Genomic DNA, 14,947 nt, shown 5'->3' with positions numbered 1-14,947 from the left:
AGAGACATAGGGCTAGAACGTATAGGACCTGCGAAATGCCAACGAATGTGAATTTGCTCACTCAATTTGCTACTTCAGTACCCCTAAGGATACAGAAGTGAAGGACATTTTTTGTGAAAAGTGTATAAATTCCGGTGCTACAGAAAAGTAGAACAAGAGAAGAAAAGCAACATGTACTCTGTTAGGGGAAAGTAGGCTGAAAAATAACTGCTGGTGTTTTCCCAGTTCTTTCTAGGGGAGAGAAAAGAGGTCTGTGTCTGGTAGACATAAACACTGCAGTTAGCGCAGTGGACATTCCTAAAGGGCAGAGATTTCCATCAGGCTGCACCACATGACCATCTATGTCCCTCTGCTCAAGGTCCATGTTCACTGTGTCACCTTTCATTTGTTACAACATCTTGACATAGGCAAGGGCATTCCCTAGAATGCAATTTTATGACTACATTTAGAAAATGAAAAGGTATACTTCTCATTCTGGTATGCTTTTGAATTTCACAGGTGTGATTAGTATATGAATCAGTCCTGGAAAACCAGCCCTGAATAACCAGACTGACTTCTTACTTTCAAAACCAAGAAATAGAGTGCTGGTGTTGTGGCATGCAGGTAAAGCCGCTGCCTGTCTGAGACACTGGCATCCCATACGGGTGCCACTCAAGTCTGGCTATGCTACTTCTGCTCCGTGCTAATAACTTGGGAAAACAGCAGAAGACGGCCCAAGTGCTTGTGCCTCTGCACCCATTTGGGAAATACAGAAGAAGCTCTTGGCTCCTGGCTTAAGCCTAGCTCCAACCGGCCACATGGGGAGTGAACCAGTGGATGGAACATCCCAATCTCAATTTCTCGCTAACACTTTCAAATCAATCTTTAAAACAAAACAAAACTGAGGACTAGACCAGGACACTAAGTATCCACAGGAAAGCATACCCATTTTGCAATGTTCTATCATGGGATCAGCTTCTTTTACTTAGTTCTATGCTCCTGTCAAATTATCTTCAGGGGCCTACATTATGGCATAGTAGGTTAAGCCTCTGCCTGTGATGCCAGCACCCCATATGGTTGCTAGTTCAAGATCCAGCTGCTCCACTCCTGATCCTGCTCCCTGCTAACGGGTCTGGGAAAGCAGTGGTCCAAGTGTTTGGGCCCTGAACCCATGTAGAAGACCCAGAAGAAGCTCCAGGTTCCTGGTTTCAGCCTGGCCCAGCCCTGGCTGTTGCCACCATATAGGAAGTGGAACAGTGGGTGAAAGACCTCTGTGCCTTTCAAATAAAAATTTTTTAATGAGGTGGGAAATATGGAAAGAAAAAAGCCATTCTGTGTGAAAAATGGTTTAAGTAGCTACACTGAAAATACAAGGGGCCAGTGCTCTGGCTTAGTAGGTAGAGCCACCACTTGCAATGCCAGCAATCCATATGAGGGAGATCCGGCTGCTCCATTTCCAAGCTAGCTCTCCGCTGCTATAGCCTGAGAAAGCAGTGGAAGATGGCCCAAGTGCTTGGGCCCCTGCACCTGCGTGGGAAGACCTGGAAGAAGTTCCTGGCCTCCTGGCTTCAGATTGGCCCAGCTCTGGCTGTTACAGCCATTTGGGGAGTGAACCAGCAGATGCAAGACCCTCCCTGCTCCAGCCTGGGCCTCTGCCTCTCTATCTCTTTCAAATAAATAAATCTTAAAAAAATAAAAATAAAAATAAAGGGGCTGGCACTGTGGTGTAGTGGGTTAAGCTACCACCTGCAGTGCCAGCATCCCAAATGGGTGCTGGTTCAAGTCCCAGCTGCTCCACTTCTAGCCACCTCTCTGCTATGGTCTGGGAAAGCAGTGAAAGATGGCCCAAGTCCTTAGGCCTCTGCACCTGTGTGGGAGACCTGGAGGAAGCTCCTGGCTCCTGGCTTCAGAGCAGTGCAGCTCTGGCCATTGCAGCCAGTTGGGAGTAAACCAGCAGATCGAAGACCTCTCTCTCTCTATGCCTCTCCTTCTCTCTGTGTAACTCTGATTTCCAAATAAATAAATAAATCTTAAAAAAGGAAAGAAAATTTAAAGAGTCCACAAGAGAATCTAAAGAAAGGTCCAGCACAGAGTCCCTCTGTGACCTCCTGGAATCTTGTCACAGTCAACAAGAAACTAAAATCAGAATACCTGAATACCTAATTAAAATATATATGGCACTTTGGCTCACTTGGCTAATCCTCTGCCTTGCAGCGCTGGCACCCTGGGTTCCACACTCGGTTGGGGCGCTGGATTCTGTCCCGGTTGCTCCTTTTCCAATCCAGCTCTCTGCTGTGGCCCGGGAGTGCAGTGGAGGATGGCCCAAGTGCTTGGGCCCTGCACCTGCATGGGAGACCAGGAGGAAGCACCTGGCTCCTGGCTTTGGATTGGTGCAGCACGCCGGCCGTGGCGGCCATTTGGGGGGTGAACCAACGGAGGGAAGACCTTTCTCTCTGTCTCTCTCCTCTCTCTCTAACTCTGCTTGTCAAAAAAAAAAAAAAAAAAAAAGAAAGAAAGAAAGAAAGAAAGAAAGAAAGAAAGAAAGAAAGAAAGAAAGAAACTAAAATATATATGGCACTTAAATGAATAAATGTTTGAACTGCCAGAAAGATGCCTTAAATTTTCCACTGAAAGTAAGAATTATGTGTTTTCCTTGAGATAAAATAACCAGAAACAGAAAATGCTATGGTTTTTGCAAAGGCAGGGTTTCACTTCTATTTCTAAAGTTCTTCCTCATAGTGCCTGGCACTGATTCCTGGGACTTTTGGGGGTCATTTTTGTCATTGCTGTTAAAACCTCAGCAACATAACAAAGTCTTTAGGATGGACTTTTTCTGGATCATCTGCCTTATATAATTTGGATTATTTCCTACTAAGTTTTTTTTTTCACATTTGCCTGTAACTTACTGCATCTGCTTCCAATAAAATCAACATTACAAAAAGTATACATAAGAAATAACAAACATTTTTCTTCTTTAACTTCCCACTGCAAGCAGCCTGGGTGATACTTAAAACCCAAATCTGAACCTTTGCTATGTTGTAGCCCCCACCATTCTTATCCAGCACCTGTGTGTGTGTTAAGGTGATTCCTCAGGAGGGTGACTGTTCTGAATGCCCTGCCACAGAGATGGCACTTGTGTGGTCTCTCATCAGTGTGGCTTTTCATGTGGCGATCCAAATTTGAGCGCCGTGGACACGTGTAACTGCAAAGCTCACACTGGAATGTCTTCTTTACACCTATATGCAAAATAAAACACTTACTTGCTGCATAGTTTCAAAGTATTAAGATTAATCCTGATCTTAAATTTCCAAATAACATTTGGTTAGCTTTTTATAACTAAATTACATATAAGTTACAGTAAGTCACAATTATCTCACATCACAACAGATTTAATTCTTTTTTTCTGGCACTTAACAAAAAGATACTCATTCTGGAAATAAATTCACTTTAGGTCAGTTAAAAAAACTGGTACCCATTAATAATCTTTAAAAATACATTCAATGCAAATCAACTTGTACATGCACTATACTGTATGCTTTATCACCAAAGTTTTATGAGATTATTATGCATAAGCTCATTTTACCTTTCTTTTTAATTTTTGTTGGCTTTGGAGGCTTCATATTACCAACCACTTTTTCTGCATTAACCTCTGACAGCAGACCCTCCTGCTGCTCTTCCTCAAAATCATAGACAGACACATCCACATCTTTGCCCTCTTCTGTGTATCGCAGTTTGCTCTTTTTGGTTTTCTTTGTTTTTTTGGCTGGTGGCTGATAGTCTGGGTCTTTTTGCCAGCTGGGATCTTCCTGAGGCGGAAGTTCCCCTTGCTCTAGTGTCTCCACCTCTCCATTGGCCCCCACTTTCACCACCTGAAACCCTTCAGGCAAAGGTAAGGTGTGACATATCATGGGTTCACTTTCTGCAAGGCCTTCTTTAGACACTTCATTCTCATAAGCCCCCTGAAGTTCTTCTACTGAAGTGGTAGCAACAGGTACCGTTACAGGAACAGGTACTTGAACAAGTTGAAGCTCTCCTATGTTTATGGGCTGTTCCTCCATATTTACAACCTGCAAGGTTATGATCTGGGTATCGTCCACAGCAGCCTCTGCTTCTGGAGCCACTGTACCCTCCATTACTTCAGTCTTCATTTGAAGAAGGGTAGGATCCAGCTGCTCCATCATCACCATCTGTACACTGCTATTGACATCCTGCACCACCTCACCCCCATCAGTCTGGTTCTGGGGTAGGTGGCAAGCATCTTCTTCCTGGCCCCCTTCCCGGCGTCTCTGGTAAGTCTTTCTCTCCTTTCCTTTAATGAAAGTTTCAGACTCTTCCACGATAGCTTCAACTGCCTCACCTTCCATTTCCTTTTCCTTTATTAAGGGAGAACACAGATTGAATTAGGTATCAATGGTTAATATTTAAAAAGACAACAGACATTATATGACCACCTAATGGAAGGAAAAAACACCACCTAAGAAGCAATCCTGACAAACAAAAAATCTAAAACTAATGAAGGGGCCGGCACTGTGGCATAGAATACATGCCACCTGTAGTACCAGCATCCCATATGGACTCTGGTTTGAATCCTGGCTGCTCCACTTCTGATCCAGCTCTCTGTTATGGCCTGGGAAAGTAGAAGTTGGCCCAAGTCCTTGGGCCCCTGCCACCCATGTGGGAGATCCAGAAGAAGCTCCTGGCTTCGGATTGGCGTAGCTCCGGCCGTTGCAGCCATATAGGGAGTAAACCAGCGGATGGAAGACATCTTCCCTTCTCTTTCTCTCTCTCCCTCCCTCCCTCCCTCCTTCCCTCTGCCACTCTGTAACTTTACCCTTCAAATAAATAAATAAATCTTAAAAAATAAAACTTTAAAACTAATGATACCTCTGGATTCAATTACCAATTAACAGCAAATTGGTGACAGAAGATGTTAAATGACACTACAGGGATGACATCAGTGAAATTCAGACTCAGAGATATACTACATGATTAACTACCTAATTTCTTGTGGAAATAAATAACCAAAAGGAAAAAAAATGGGAAAGATGGAGACAAACTATAGACAGGTGATTCTCAATCTGGGGTGGCTTTGTCTCAAGACATCTGGTAAGGTATGGAAACATTTTTGGTTATCACTACTGGGATGACAGGTGCTTACTGCAATCTAGTGGGCAGAACCTAGGGACGATACTGAACACCCTAAAGGTCAAGTATTCCACCACAAAGAATTAACAAGGTACAAGTGTCTGCCCTAGAAGTTAGGATGTAGGCCTCCTATACTGGAGTGCCTGAATTTGATACTTTGCTCTGCTCTTCACTCTAGATAACTGCAGACCTCTCTCTGTAATTCTGTGTGTCAAATAAATAAATCTTTTTTTTTTTTTAAAGATTGTATTTATTTATTTGAGAGGTAGAGTTACAGACAGTGAGAGGAAGAGACAGAGAGAAAGGTCTTCCTTTCTGTTGGTTCACTCCCCAAATGGCCGCAACAGCCGGAGCTGCGCCAATCCGAAGCCAGGAGCCAGGAGCTTCTTCTAGGTCTCCCATGTGGGTACAGGGGCCCAAGCACGTGGGCCATCTTCTACTGCTTTCCCAGGCCATAGCAGAGAGCTGGATTGGAAGAGGAGCAGCTGGGACTAGAACCGGTGCCCATATGGGATGCTGGCAGTGCAGGTGGAAGATTAACCTACCGCGTCATGGCGCTGGCCCCAAATAAATCTTTTTTTTTTTTGACAGGCAGAGTGGACAGTGAGAGAGAGAGACAGAGAGAAAGGTCTTCCTTTGCCGTTGGTTCACCCTCCAATGGCGCACCGCACTGATCCGATGGCAGGAGCCAGGAGCCAGGTGCTTTTCCTGGTCTCCCATGGGGTGCAGGGCCCAAGCACTTGGGCCATCCTCCACTGCACTCCCTGGCCACAGCAGAGAGCTGGCCTGGAAGAGGGGCAACCAGGACAGAATCCGGCGCCCCGATCAGGACTAGAACCCGGTGTGCCGGCGCCGGCCCCCAAATAAATCTTAAAAAAGTTTTTTTGGAACTGGATCTGTGGCATGGCAGGTAAAGCTACCACTTGCAGTGCTGGCATCCCATTTGGGTGCCGGTTTGAGTCCTGGCTGCTCCATTTTGGATCCAGCTCTCTGCTGATATGCCTGGGAAAGTCCCAAGTCCCTGGGCACCTGCATTCACATGGGAGACCTGGAAGAAGCTCCTGGCTTGGGATCAGCCAAGCTCTAACCTTTGTGACCATTCGGGGAGTGAACTAGAGGATGGAAGATATCTTTCTCTAACTGCCTTTCAAATAAATTTTTTTTAAAAAAGGGTTTTTTTAATACCAAAAAATTACACATACTAAATTATACATTTTGATGAGCTTGGACATCTGCATACGTCCTTAATACATATCCATGATAGCAGTCCGAAAAGGCTTCTTAAATGAGAACTGCAAGGTAGTAGTACAGAGACCACAGTGAGGGGTAAAGCCTGGTCCTACCTAACATAAAGAACAAAATAGGCACAACAGTCCAAAGTAAAATTACATAGATCTGAAAAAAAAAAATGACAACAGCAGTTGTGACAGTAAGAAGTCTCATTAACAGAATTTGAATGGAACCCTGAAATATGTGCACGACATTTAAAGGCAGGGGCGTGTGTGTGTGTGTGTGTGTACACACATGCGCTACAGGGCAAAGGGTTGAATCGTTAAGTAAAATAAACACATTTGAGAATTAGTTATGAGAGAGTAAAAATCAACTTAAAGCACAGGACAGAGGAAAGGATAGTAAGATACATGAAAAATGTGTTGCTTGTGTCACAGTTTGGATGCTTTTGAATTACACAAATTGAAGACTATACCTCATAGGGTTGGCTATAGAAAACTATTTATGCTTTCCAGGAGCAGAAATTAAGATTCATTGGAGGACCTGATTTTCTCAACCAAGTATACCTTTATTTTTGAAAAGTAAAAACAAAACAAAACATGATGCATTTAATGGCTTCCTGGCTTTCAAGCTTCCTAGCTCCTCAGTGTGTGATGCAGTGATAACGTTCAAATTTATGTCTTGCTAGGCTCTACCACACTTCTCCCTTTAGTCAAGCTGTCTTTTCTTTCTTTCCTTCTTTCTTTCCTTCCTTCCTTTTTTTAATTTGACAGATAGAGTTAGACAATGAGAGAGAGAGAGAGAGACAGACAGAGAGAATAGTCTTCCTTCCGTTGGTTCACTCCCCATATGGCCGCTGATCCAAAGCCAGGAGCCAGGTACTTCTTCCTGGTCTCCCATGCGGGTGCAGGGGAAGCTGTCTTTTCACATGAACACATTTGTCCTCACTGCCATCTCCCCATTTCTGCTCTATATTTTAAGTCCTACCCAACTCTCTCAGATCCAGGTTATCCTAAGCATAAGAAAGCCTTCTGAGGTTCTTTGGCCTTTATCTTGCTCTGAATGTTTTTGCTGATACAGTAACATATAACTTTGCACTTAAAATTTTCTTGGGACCGGTGCTGTGGCATAGCAGGTAAAGCCACCATCTGTGGCGCCAGCACCCCATTTGGGTGCCAGCTCGAGTCTCAGCTGCTCCACTTCCGATCTAGCTCTCTGCTATGGCCTGGGAAAGCAGTAGAAGACAGCTCAAGTCCTTGGGCCCCTGTACCCACATGGGAGACCCAGAAGAAGCTCTTGGCTCCTGGCTCTAGCCGTTGCAGTCACTTAGGGAGTGAACCAGTGGATGGAAGACCTCTCTTTCTCAATCTGCCTCTCAAATAATAAGTAAATCATTAAAAACAAACTTTCCTCAAAATGATATGATTTCCCAGCTGGAAAATTAAAAGTGAATGATCTTGGGATTGGCGTTGTGGTACAGGTTAAACTGCTGCCTGAAATGCTGGTATCCTATACAGGCACTGCTTTGATCCCCAACTACTCCATTTCTGATCTAGCTCCCTAATTTTCCTGGGAAAGCAGTGAAAGACAGTCCAAGTCCTTGGGCCCCTGCACCCACATGGGAGACTCAGATGAAGCTCCTGGCTCCTGGCTTTGGTCTGGCCCAGCCCTGGTCATTGCAGCCACTGGGAGAGTGAATCAGCAGATAGAAGATCTCTCCCTCCCTCCCTTCCTCTCTGTTAACTCTATCAAATAAATAAATACATCTTAAAACAAAACAAGACCAATGGGAAAACTTTCTAGGCTGTCGGGTTGCCAGATTGGTTTGTTCTGTCATTATTTATTTGCATTAGCCCCCTATTCTCAGTACCCAAAAGAAAAATAATGTAACGTTCAACCCAAAGGCTTCCTACTAGCTGCTCCACAACAGGGGGACAAGAATAATAAATGCTACTGCAGAAGGTTGGGAGAAAAAAGACATTTGTACAGTACTTTACAATTTGCCCATCAATTTAAAATGTTCAAGTATCCATGCGCTGGCACTTTTACTACAAGACTGCATTTATATATATATATATATATATATATATTTTTTTTTTTTTTAAAGATTTTACCTATTTGAAAGAGTTACACAGAGAGAGAAGGAGAGGCAGAAAGAGAGGGAGAGAGTCTTCCATCCGCGGGTTCACTCCCCAATTGGCTGCAACGGCCAGAGCTGCGCCAATCTGAAGTCAGGAGCCAGGAGCCTCCTCCAGGTCTCCCACATGGGTGCAGGGACCCAAGGACTTGGGCCATCTTCTACTGCTTTCCCAAGCCATAGGAGAGAGTTGGATTGTAAGTGGAACAGATGGGATACGAACCAGCGCCCATATGGGATGCTGGCACTGAAGGCAGTGGTTTTACCGGTTACACCACAGTGCTGTCCCCACCCCCACCCCCCATTTATACTTTTAACTGTGAGAAACAACTTTTAAGAGGCCAATGCCGTGGCACAGTAGGTTAACGCCCCAGCCTGCAGCACTGGCATTCCATATGGGTGCCAGTTCAAATCCCAGCTGGCTCCACTTTCAAGCCAGCTCCCTACTGGTGCACCTGGGAAAGCAGCAGAAGATGGCCCAAGTTTCTGGGCCTCTGCAACCACATGGGAGACCTGGAAGAAGCTCCTGGCTCCTGGCTCCTTAGCCACTGCGGCCATTTGAAGAGTGAACCAGCAGATGGAAGAGCCCCCTGTCCCGCCCACCTTCTCTACTAGCTGTAACTCTTGTGTTTCAAATAAATCTTAAAAAAACACACTATTTTGGGGGGGTGACGCCGTGGCTCACTTGGCTAGTCCTCCGCCTGAGGTGCCGACATTCCATATGAGCACCAGGTTCTAGTCCTGGCTGCTCCTCTTCCAGTCCGGCTCTCTGCTGTGGCCTAGGAAGGCAGTGGAGGATGGCCCAAGTGCTTAGGCTCCTGCACCTGTGTGGAAGACCAGGAGGAAGCACCTGGCTCCTGGCTTCAGATCAGCGTAGTTCTGGCGGTAGCGGCCATTTGGGGGGTGAACCAACGGAAGGAAGTCCTTTCTCTCTATTTCTCTCTCTCATTGTCTGTAACTCTACCTGTCAAATAAATAAAATCTTTAAAAAAAAAAAAAAACTACTTTAAGCATGATCCTAAGTCTAACTGTATAGCCAATATTTTTCAGATAGCTTATTTAGGGGATAGAAATGCTTTACACCAGTACTGCCCAATAAAAATACAATGTAGATCAGGCATTTGTTGCTGCCTGAAACATCTGCATCCCAAACTCAAGTGTCTGGGTTTGAGTCTTGGCTCAAACCTGCAAATATGTACACTAGGAGGTAGCAGTTGCTGGCTCCAGTACTTGGTCCCTGCCACCCAAAGGGGAGACCTAGATTGAGGTTCTGGTTTCTGGCTTTGGTCTGACCCAGGTTCAGCTATTTGTGAGCATTTGGGTAGTGAACCATTGGATGGAAGATCTCTGTATCTTTCAAATAAAAATAAATAAAAACGGCCGGCACCGGAGCTCAATAGGCTAATCCTCCACCTAGCGGCGCTGGCACACCGGGTTCTAGTCCCGGTCGGGGCGCCGGATTCTGTCCCGGTTGCCCCTCTTCCAGGCCAGCTCTCTGCTGTGGCCAGGGAGTGCAGTGGAGGATGGCCCAAGTGCTTGGGCCCTGCACCCCATGGGAGACCAGGAGAAGCACCTGGCTCCTGGCTTCGGATCAGCGTGGTGCGCCGGCCGCAGCGCGCCAGCCGTGGCAGCCATTGGAGGGTGCACCAACGGCAAAAGGAAGACCTTTCTCTCTGTCTGTCTCTCTTACTATCCACTCTGCCTGTCAAAAAATAAATAAAAAATAAATAAATACTTAAAGATAAATACTTCCGTATTTTAGATTTTCTAGTTTTAAATAATTAAAACTTCATATTTCAGATTAGACATGTAAAAAGAAACAGGTTAAGTTAACTTTAGTAATCTGCTTTATTTAACCCAGTATGTCCAAAACAGTACCTCAGGGGCCTGCGCTGTGGCACAGCGGGTTAACGCCCTGGCCTGAAGCGCTGGCATCCCATATGGGCGCCGGTTCTAGTCTCGGCTGCTCCACTTCTGATCCAGCTCTCTGCTATGGCCTGGGAAAGCAGTAGAAGATGGCTCAGAAGATGACCCGCGTAGGAGACCCAGAAGGAGCTCCTGGCTCCTGGCTTCGGATCAGTGCAGCTCCAGCCATTGTAGCCAACTGGGGAGTGAACCATCGAATGGAAAACTTCTCTCTCTCTCTCTCTACTTCTCTCTCTGTGTAACTCTTTCAAATAAATAAATTAACCTTTAAAAAAATAGTACCTCTAGATGCTTTATATTTTTCTTACTAAAAGTATGTTCTGAGAGGCAGCAGAAATGGCATAACCTTAGAGCTTGTTATAAACACAGAACTTCAGGATCACCCCTGATCTGCAGAATCAGAATTTGCAATTTAGTATTACAATATCAATCTTCATCTTTTAAAAAATGCTTATTTATTTATATGAAAGGTAGAGAGCAACAGAAAGAGACACAAAGATCTTCCATCTGAGCTAAGCCAGGAACTCCATGGAGCTCCCCCATTTGAATGGCAGGGACCCAACTACTTGAGACATTCATTACATGCTGCTTCCCAGAGTGTACGTCAACAGGGAGGCAGGTCAGAAGCAGGGGTGGGACCTGATTCCAGGCACTCAGATAAGGGCTGTGGGTTTCCCAACTGGTGGCTTAACTAACTGCACAGCAGTATTAGCCTCACTTACTGTTTTTTAACAATTTTCTGGGCCATGAAGATTCCAAAGTTAGTATCCTAGCAAAAAGGATGACAATCACAATGTATGAAGATACAGAACACAGTAAAAGCCCTTTACCTCAGAGATATTCTCAGAAAAAACATCAAGAAATAAAAAATTTACTGCTGGGGCTGGTGCTGTGGCGTAGCAAGGAAAGCTACCACCTGTAGCACCAGGATCCCATATGGATGCAACCTCGAGTCCCAGCTGCTCTACTTCCAGTCCAGCTCCCTGCTAATGCACCTGAAAAAGCAGCAGAGAATGGCCCAAGTGCTTGGGCCTGCACCCACTTGGGTGACCCAGAAGAAGATGGTGGCTCCTGGCTTCAGAATGGCCCAGCTGTGGCCACTGAAGCCTTTTGGGGAGTGAACCAGTGTATGGAACATCTCTCTCTCCCCCTCTGTAACTCTGCCTTTCAAATAAATATATATTTTTAAAAGAAATTCACTGCTGTAAATGTTAATAATGGCCCCATCAGAAAACTAGTACATAATCCCAGATGCCTGTCTCCCACATGCCTTATCAGAATGTTGTTTTGAGTCCTGACTACTATGCTTCCCATCTTACTTCCTGCATATGTACATCCTCAGAGGCAGCAAATGATGCTCAAGTATATGAGTACCAGGAGTCTGGTGTTGTGGCAGTGGGTGAAGCAGCTACGTTTAATGCTGGCCATCTCATTATGGAGTGCCAAAGTCCAACTCCCATTTCCAATCCCGCTCCCTCATAATACACCTGGGAAAGCAGAGGATGGTGGCCCAAGAATCTGGGGCCCTGCCACCTATGTGGGAGACCTGGATGGAGTTCCAGTCTCCTAGTTTTAGCTTGGACCAACCCTGTCCCTGGACATTGAGGACAATGGATAGAAGACCTCTTGCTCTGTCTTTCAAATGCAATCCCATGCGAGAAATGGATGGAGATCCAGGTTCCTGGCTCTGGTTTGGCCCACACCCAGCATATGGGAAATGAAACAGCAGATGCAATCTCTGTCGCTGTACTCTTTTTTTTTTTTTTTTTTTTAAAGATTTATTTTATTTATTTGCAGAGAGGAGTTATGGATGATGGGGTGTGGGTAGAGACTGAGATTTTTCATCCACTGGTTTACTCTCCAAATGGTTCCAACAGCTAGGGCTAGGTAAGACTGAAGCCAGGAGTTAGGAGCTTCTGGGTCTCCCACATGGTTGCAGAACTGGTTGTGGAACTGGCACTCATATGGATGCCAGTGTCATAGGCAGCATCTTTAACCACTACATCACACCAGCCCCTATAACTTTTTAATAAGTAAAAATAAAATGAATATCCTCAATAACAAAATTGGTAGAGGGACCAGTATTATAGTGCAATCAGTTAAGGCCACTGCTTGAAACAACAGCATCCTATACTGGAGTGAGAGGGTTTAAGTTGTGGTTGTTCCGCTTCTGATCTAGCTCCCTGCTAATATGCCTGGGAAAGCAGCAGATGATGGCTCAAGTGCTTGGGCCCCTGCCACCCACATGGGAGACCTGGACAGAGGTCCTGCCTCCTAGCTTAGGCATGGCCCAGCCCCATCTGTTGCAGCCATTTGGGCAATGAACCAGAGGATGGAAGGTATCTCCTCCTGATGTCAAATCAATAAAAAATAAATCTTTAAAATAAAATAAAGTTGGTAAAGAAAAACAATCTCTGCGCTGCCTGGCATACTGTAGCAAAAAAAAATCTGAAGAACAGAAAAAAATCCGTTTTGTCTCTGCTGTGATTTTGAAAACTTAAAATGTTAGATATTGCTTGTAAATAACCAAGTCTAACCTAAAAAAGTCACAGAATTATAAGCCAGATTGAAAAAGAATTGGTATAAAGGAGTACAAACAGAAACCAATTGTGGGGGGCCGCTGCTGTGGTACCATAGGTTAATCCTCTGCCTGCAGTGCCAGCATCCCACATGGGCACTGGTTCTTATCCCGGCTGCTCCATTTCTGATTCAGCTCTCTGCTATGGCCTGAGAAAGTAGTGGAACCAAGTCCTTGGGTCCCTGCACCCACGTGGGAGACCTGGAAGAAGCTTCTGGCTCCTGGCTTTGGATCGGCCCAGCTCCAGCCGTTGTGGCCAATTGGGGAGTGAACTAGAGGATGGAAGACCTTTCTTTTTCTTTCACTCTATAACTCTACCTCTCAAATAAATAAAAATCTTAAAAAATAAAAAAAAAAGAAACCAATTGTGTTGCCAAGGAATTGAGCTGACAGAATTTTCTCTCCCTGTAAAAAAAAACATGGTATACAGTCCAACAACAGCAGTTTTTACTTAGGTATTAAAACAGTAGCTCCCATTTTGTACAGGGATACATCAAACACAATCTAAGTAAGCCACTAACCTCTCTCTCATGCTGCTTGAAAAAATCTCAGTGCATCCCCTCAAGCAATGGATTCCTTTACCTAACTTCCTCCAGAAGAAGGGAGTCTCTCCTCCGAATCAATAACTAAACCCATAGGCTGAACCATGTCTCACTTCCCCCACTCATGTCTCTCTTCCCCCACTCCCTGGGGATGGTGTGCTCCTAGTTGCCTTGCCCCCTGCTAACAGCTTCAATCCATCTCCTTCCCTGCTCTAGGGATCCCTGCTTACACTCAGTTCCTCTTGACTCAAAACACACACACTTTCCCTCCCTTCCCCCATTCTTAACACATTCTCTGGTTCTCTCCCCTTCCTTGAGCTGGGCATACCTTTTAACTTTGGTCAAATCCCCTCTTTGAGGACCAACACCACTAAAAGGGGGTTTATACTTATTTCCAGGACAAATTTCCCTCTAGATTTTGAAAGTATATTAGCTTATTTATAAAAATCTGAAGGAAAAAAAAAGCACATTAAAGATATTCCTGGGGCCAGTGTTGCAGTGCAGTGGGTTAAGCCTCTGCCTGCAATGCCAGTATCCCATGTGTGCCAGTTAAGATTCTATCTGTTTCACTTCCCATCCAGCTCCCTGCTAATGTTGCCTAGGAAGCCAGTGGAAAATGGCTCAAGTGTTTGAGTTCTTGTCTTTCACACATGGTAGACCCAGATGAGCTACACTTTACTGGTTTTGGCCTGGCCCAGCCCTGACCACTGCAGCCATTTGGGGAGTGAACCAGAAGACAGAAGATCTCCCTCTCTTTCTCTTTCTCTCTCTCTCCCTCTCTCTCTCTGTAACTGCCTTTCAAACATGATGGGATCATCTTATCATTTTCAGTAAGCCACATCTTGTTGCCTCTCAAACTATGCAATAATTTTCTGTTCTAAGTTATATTTTCTGGCTTAAAAATATATTTACACTATACTTTCTATTCATTTCTTCAAATTCTTTGAGGGATAGCATGGACTATAATAAATACACTTGAAATTGTGTGTATATCTATTTCTAATAAATAGAAAGCATATAAAAATAGAATATATAGAAATTAAAGGTCACATTGTTAACTATCAAAAGATTAACATTATCTAAACATTTGCAGGACCTATTTAAAGATTATAAAACACTTCCAGGAAGACGTCTCCTAACAGGGATACTACTATCTACTCCATGATGGAAATACCAAAGATGTAAACAATGTAAAGACATTAATTCTTCCTGTTATAAAGTGGTTTTTAAGGTTTGTCTGAAAAATAAACAAGATAACGAAGACAGCAATAATAAAGGTGGTCTTCTATTTCCAAATACTAAAATATTGTAATGACACAATAAACTGTGACAGTACCACACCAATAAACAGAGGGAGAATCTAGAATCAAACTCCAGCATATAAAAAGCTGTCACTTTAAACTAATGAAG

The 14,947-nt window shown here is 44.5% G+C and overlaps 1 protein-coding gene across 9 annotated transcripts in view; it reads right to left on the bottom strand.

Annotated features, from left to right (window-relative positions):
• CTCF (CCCTC-binding factor) overlaps positions 1-14,947 on the bottom strand; it is a 62,870-nt gene that overhangs the window by 19,238 nt on the left and 28,685 nt on the right. For all 9 annotated transcript variants that reach the window (XM_051846940.2, XM_008257464.4, XM_051846943.2 and 6 more), the window contains 2 exons: positions 3,563-4,352; positions 3,045-3,215 (listed from right to left, as the gene is read on the bottom strand). In XM_051846940.2, coding sequence (XP_051702900.1) covers positions 3,045-3,215; positions 3,563-4,352 — 961 coding nt within the window. The remainder of the gene's footprint in view (positions 1-3,044; positions 3,216-3,562; positions 4,353-14,947) is intronic.

This window comes from Oryctolagus cuniculus, chromosome 18, assembly GCF_964237555.1.
Source record: "Oryctolagus cuniculus chromosome 18, mOryCun1.1, whole genome shotgun sequence".
In the NCBI taxonomy this organism is placed as follows: Eukaryota; Metazoa; Chordata; class Mammalia; order Lagomorpha; family Leporidae; genus Oryctolagus; species Oryctolagus cuniculus.
The sequence above is the reverse complement of the archived record's forward strand: the minus strand, read 5'-3'. Positions and strand labels throughout refer to the sequence as shown.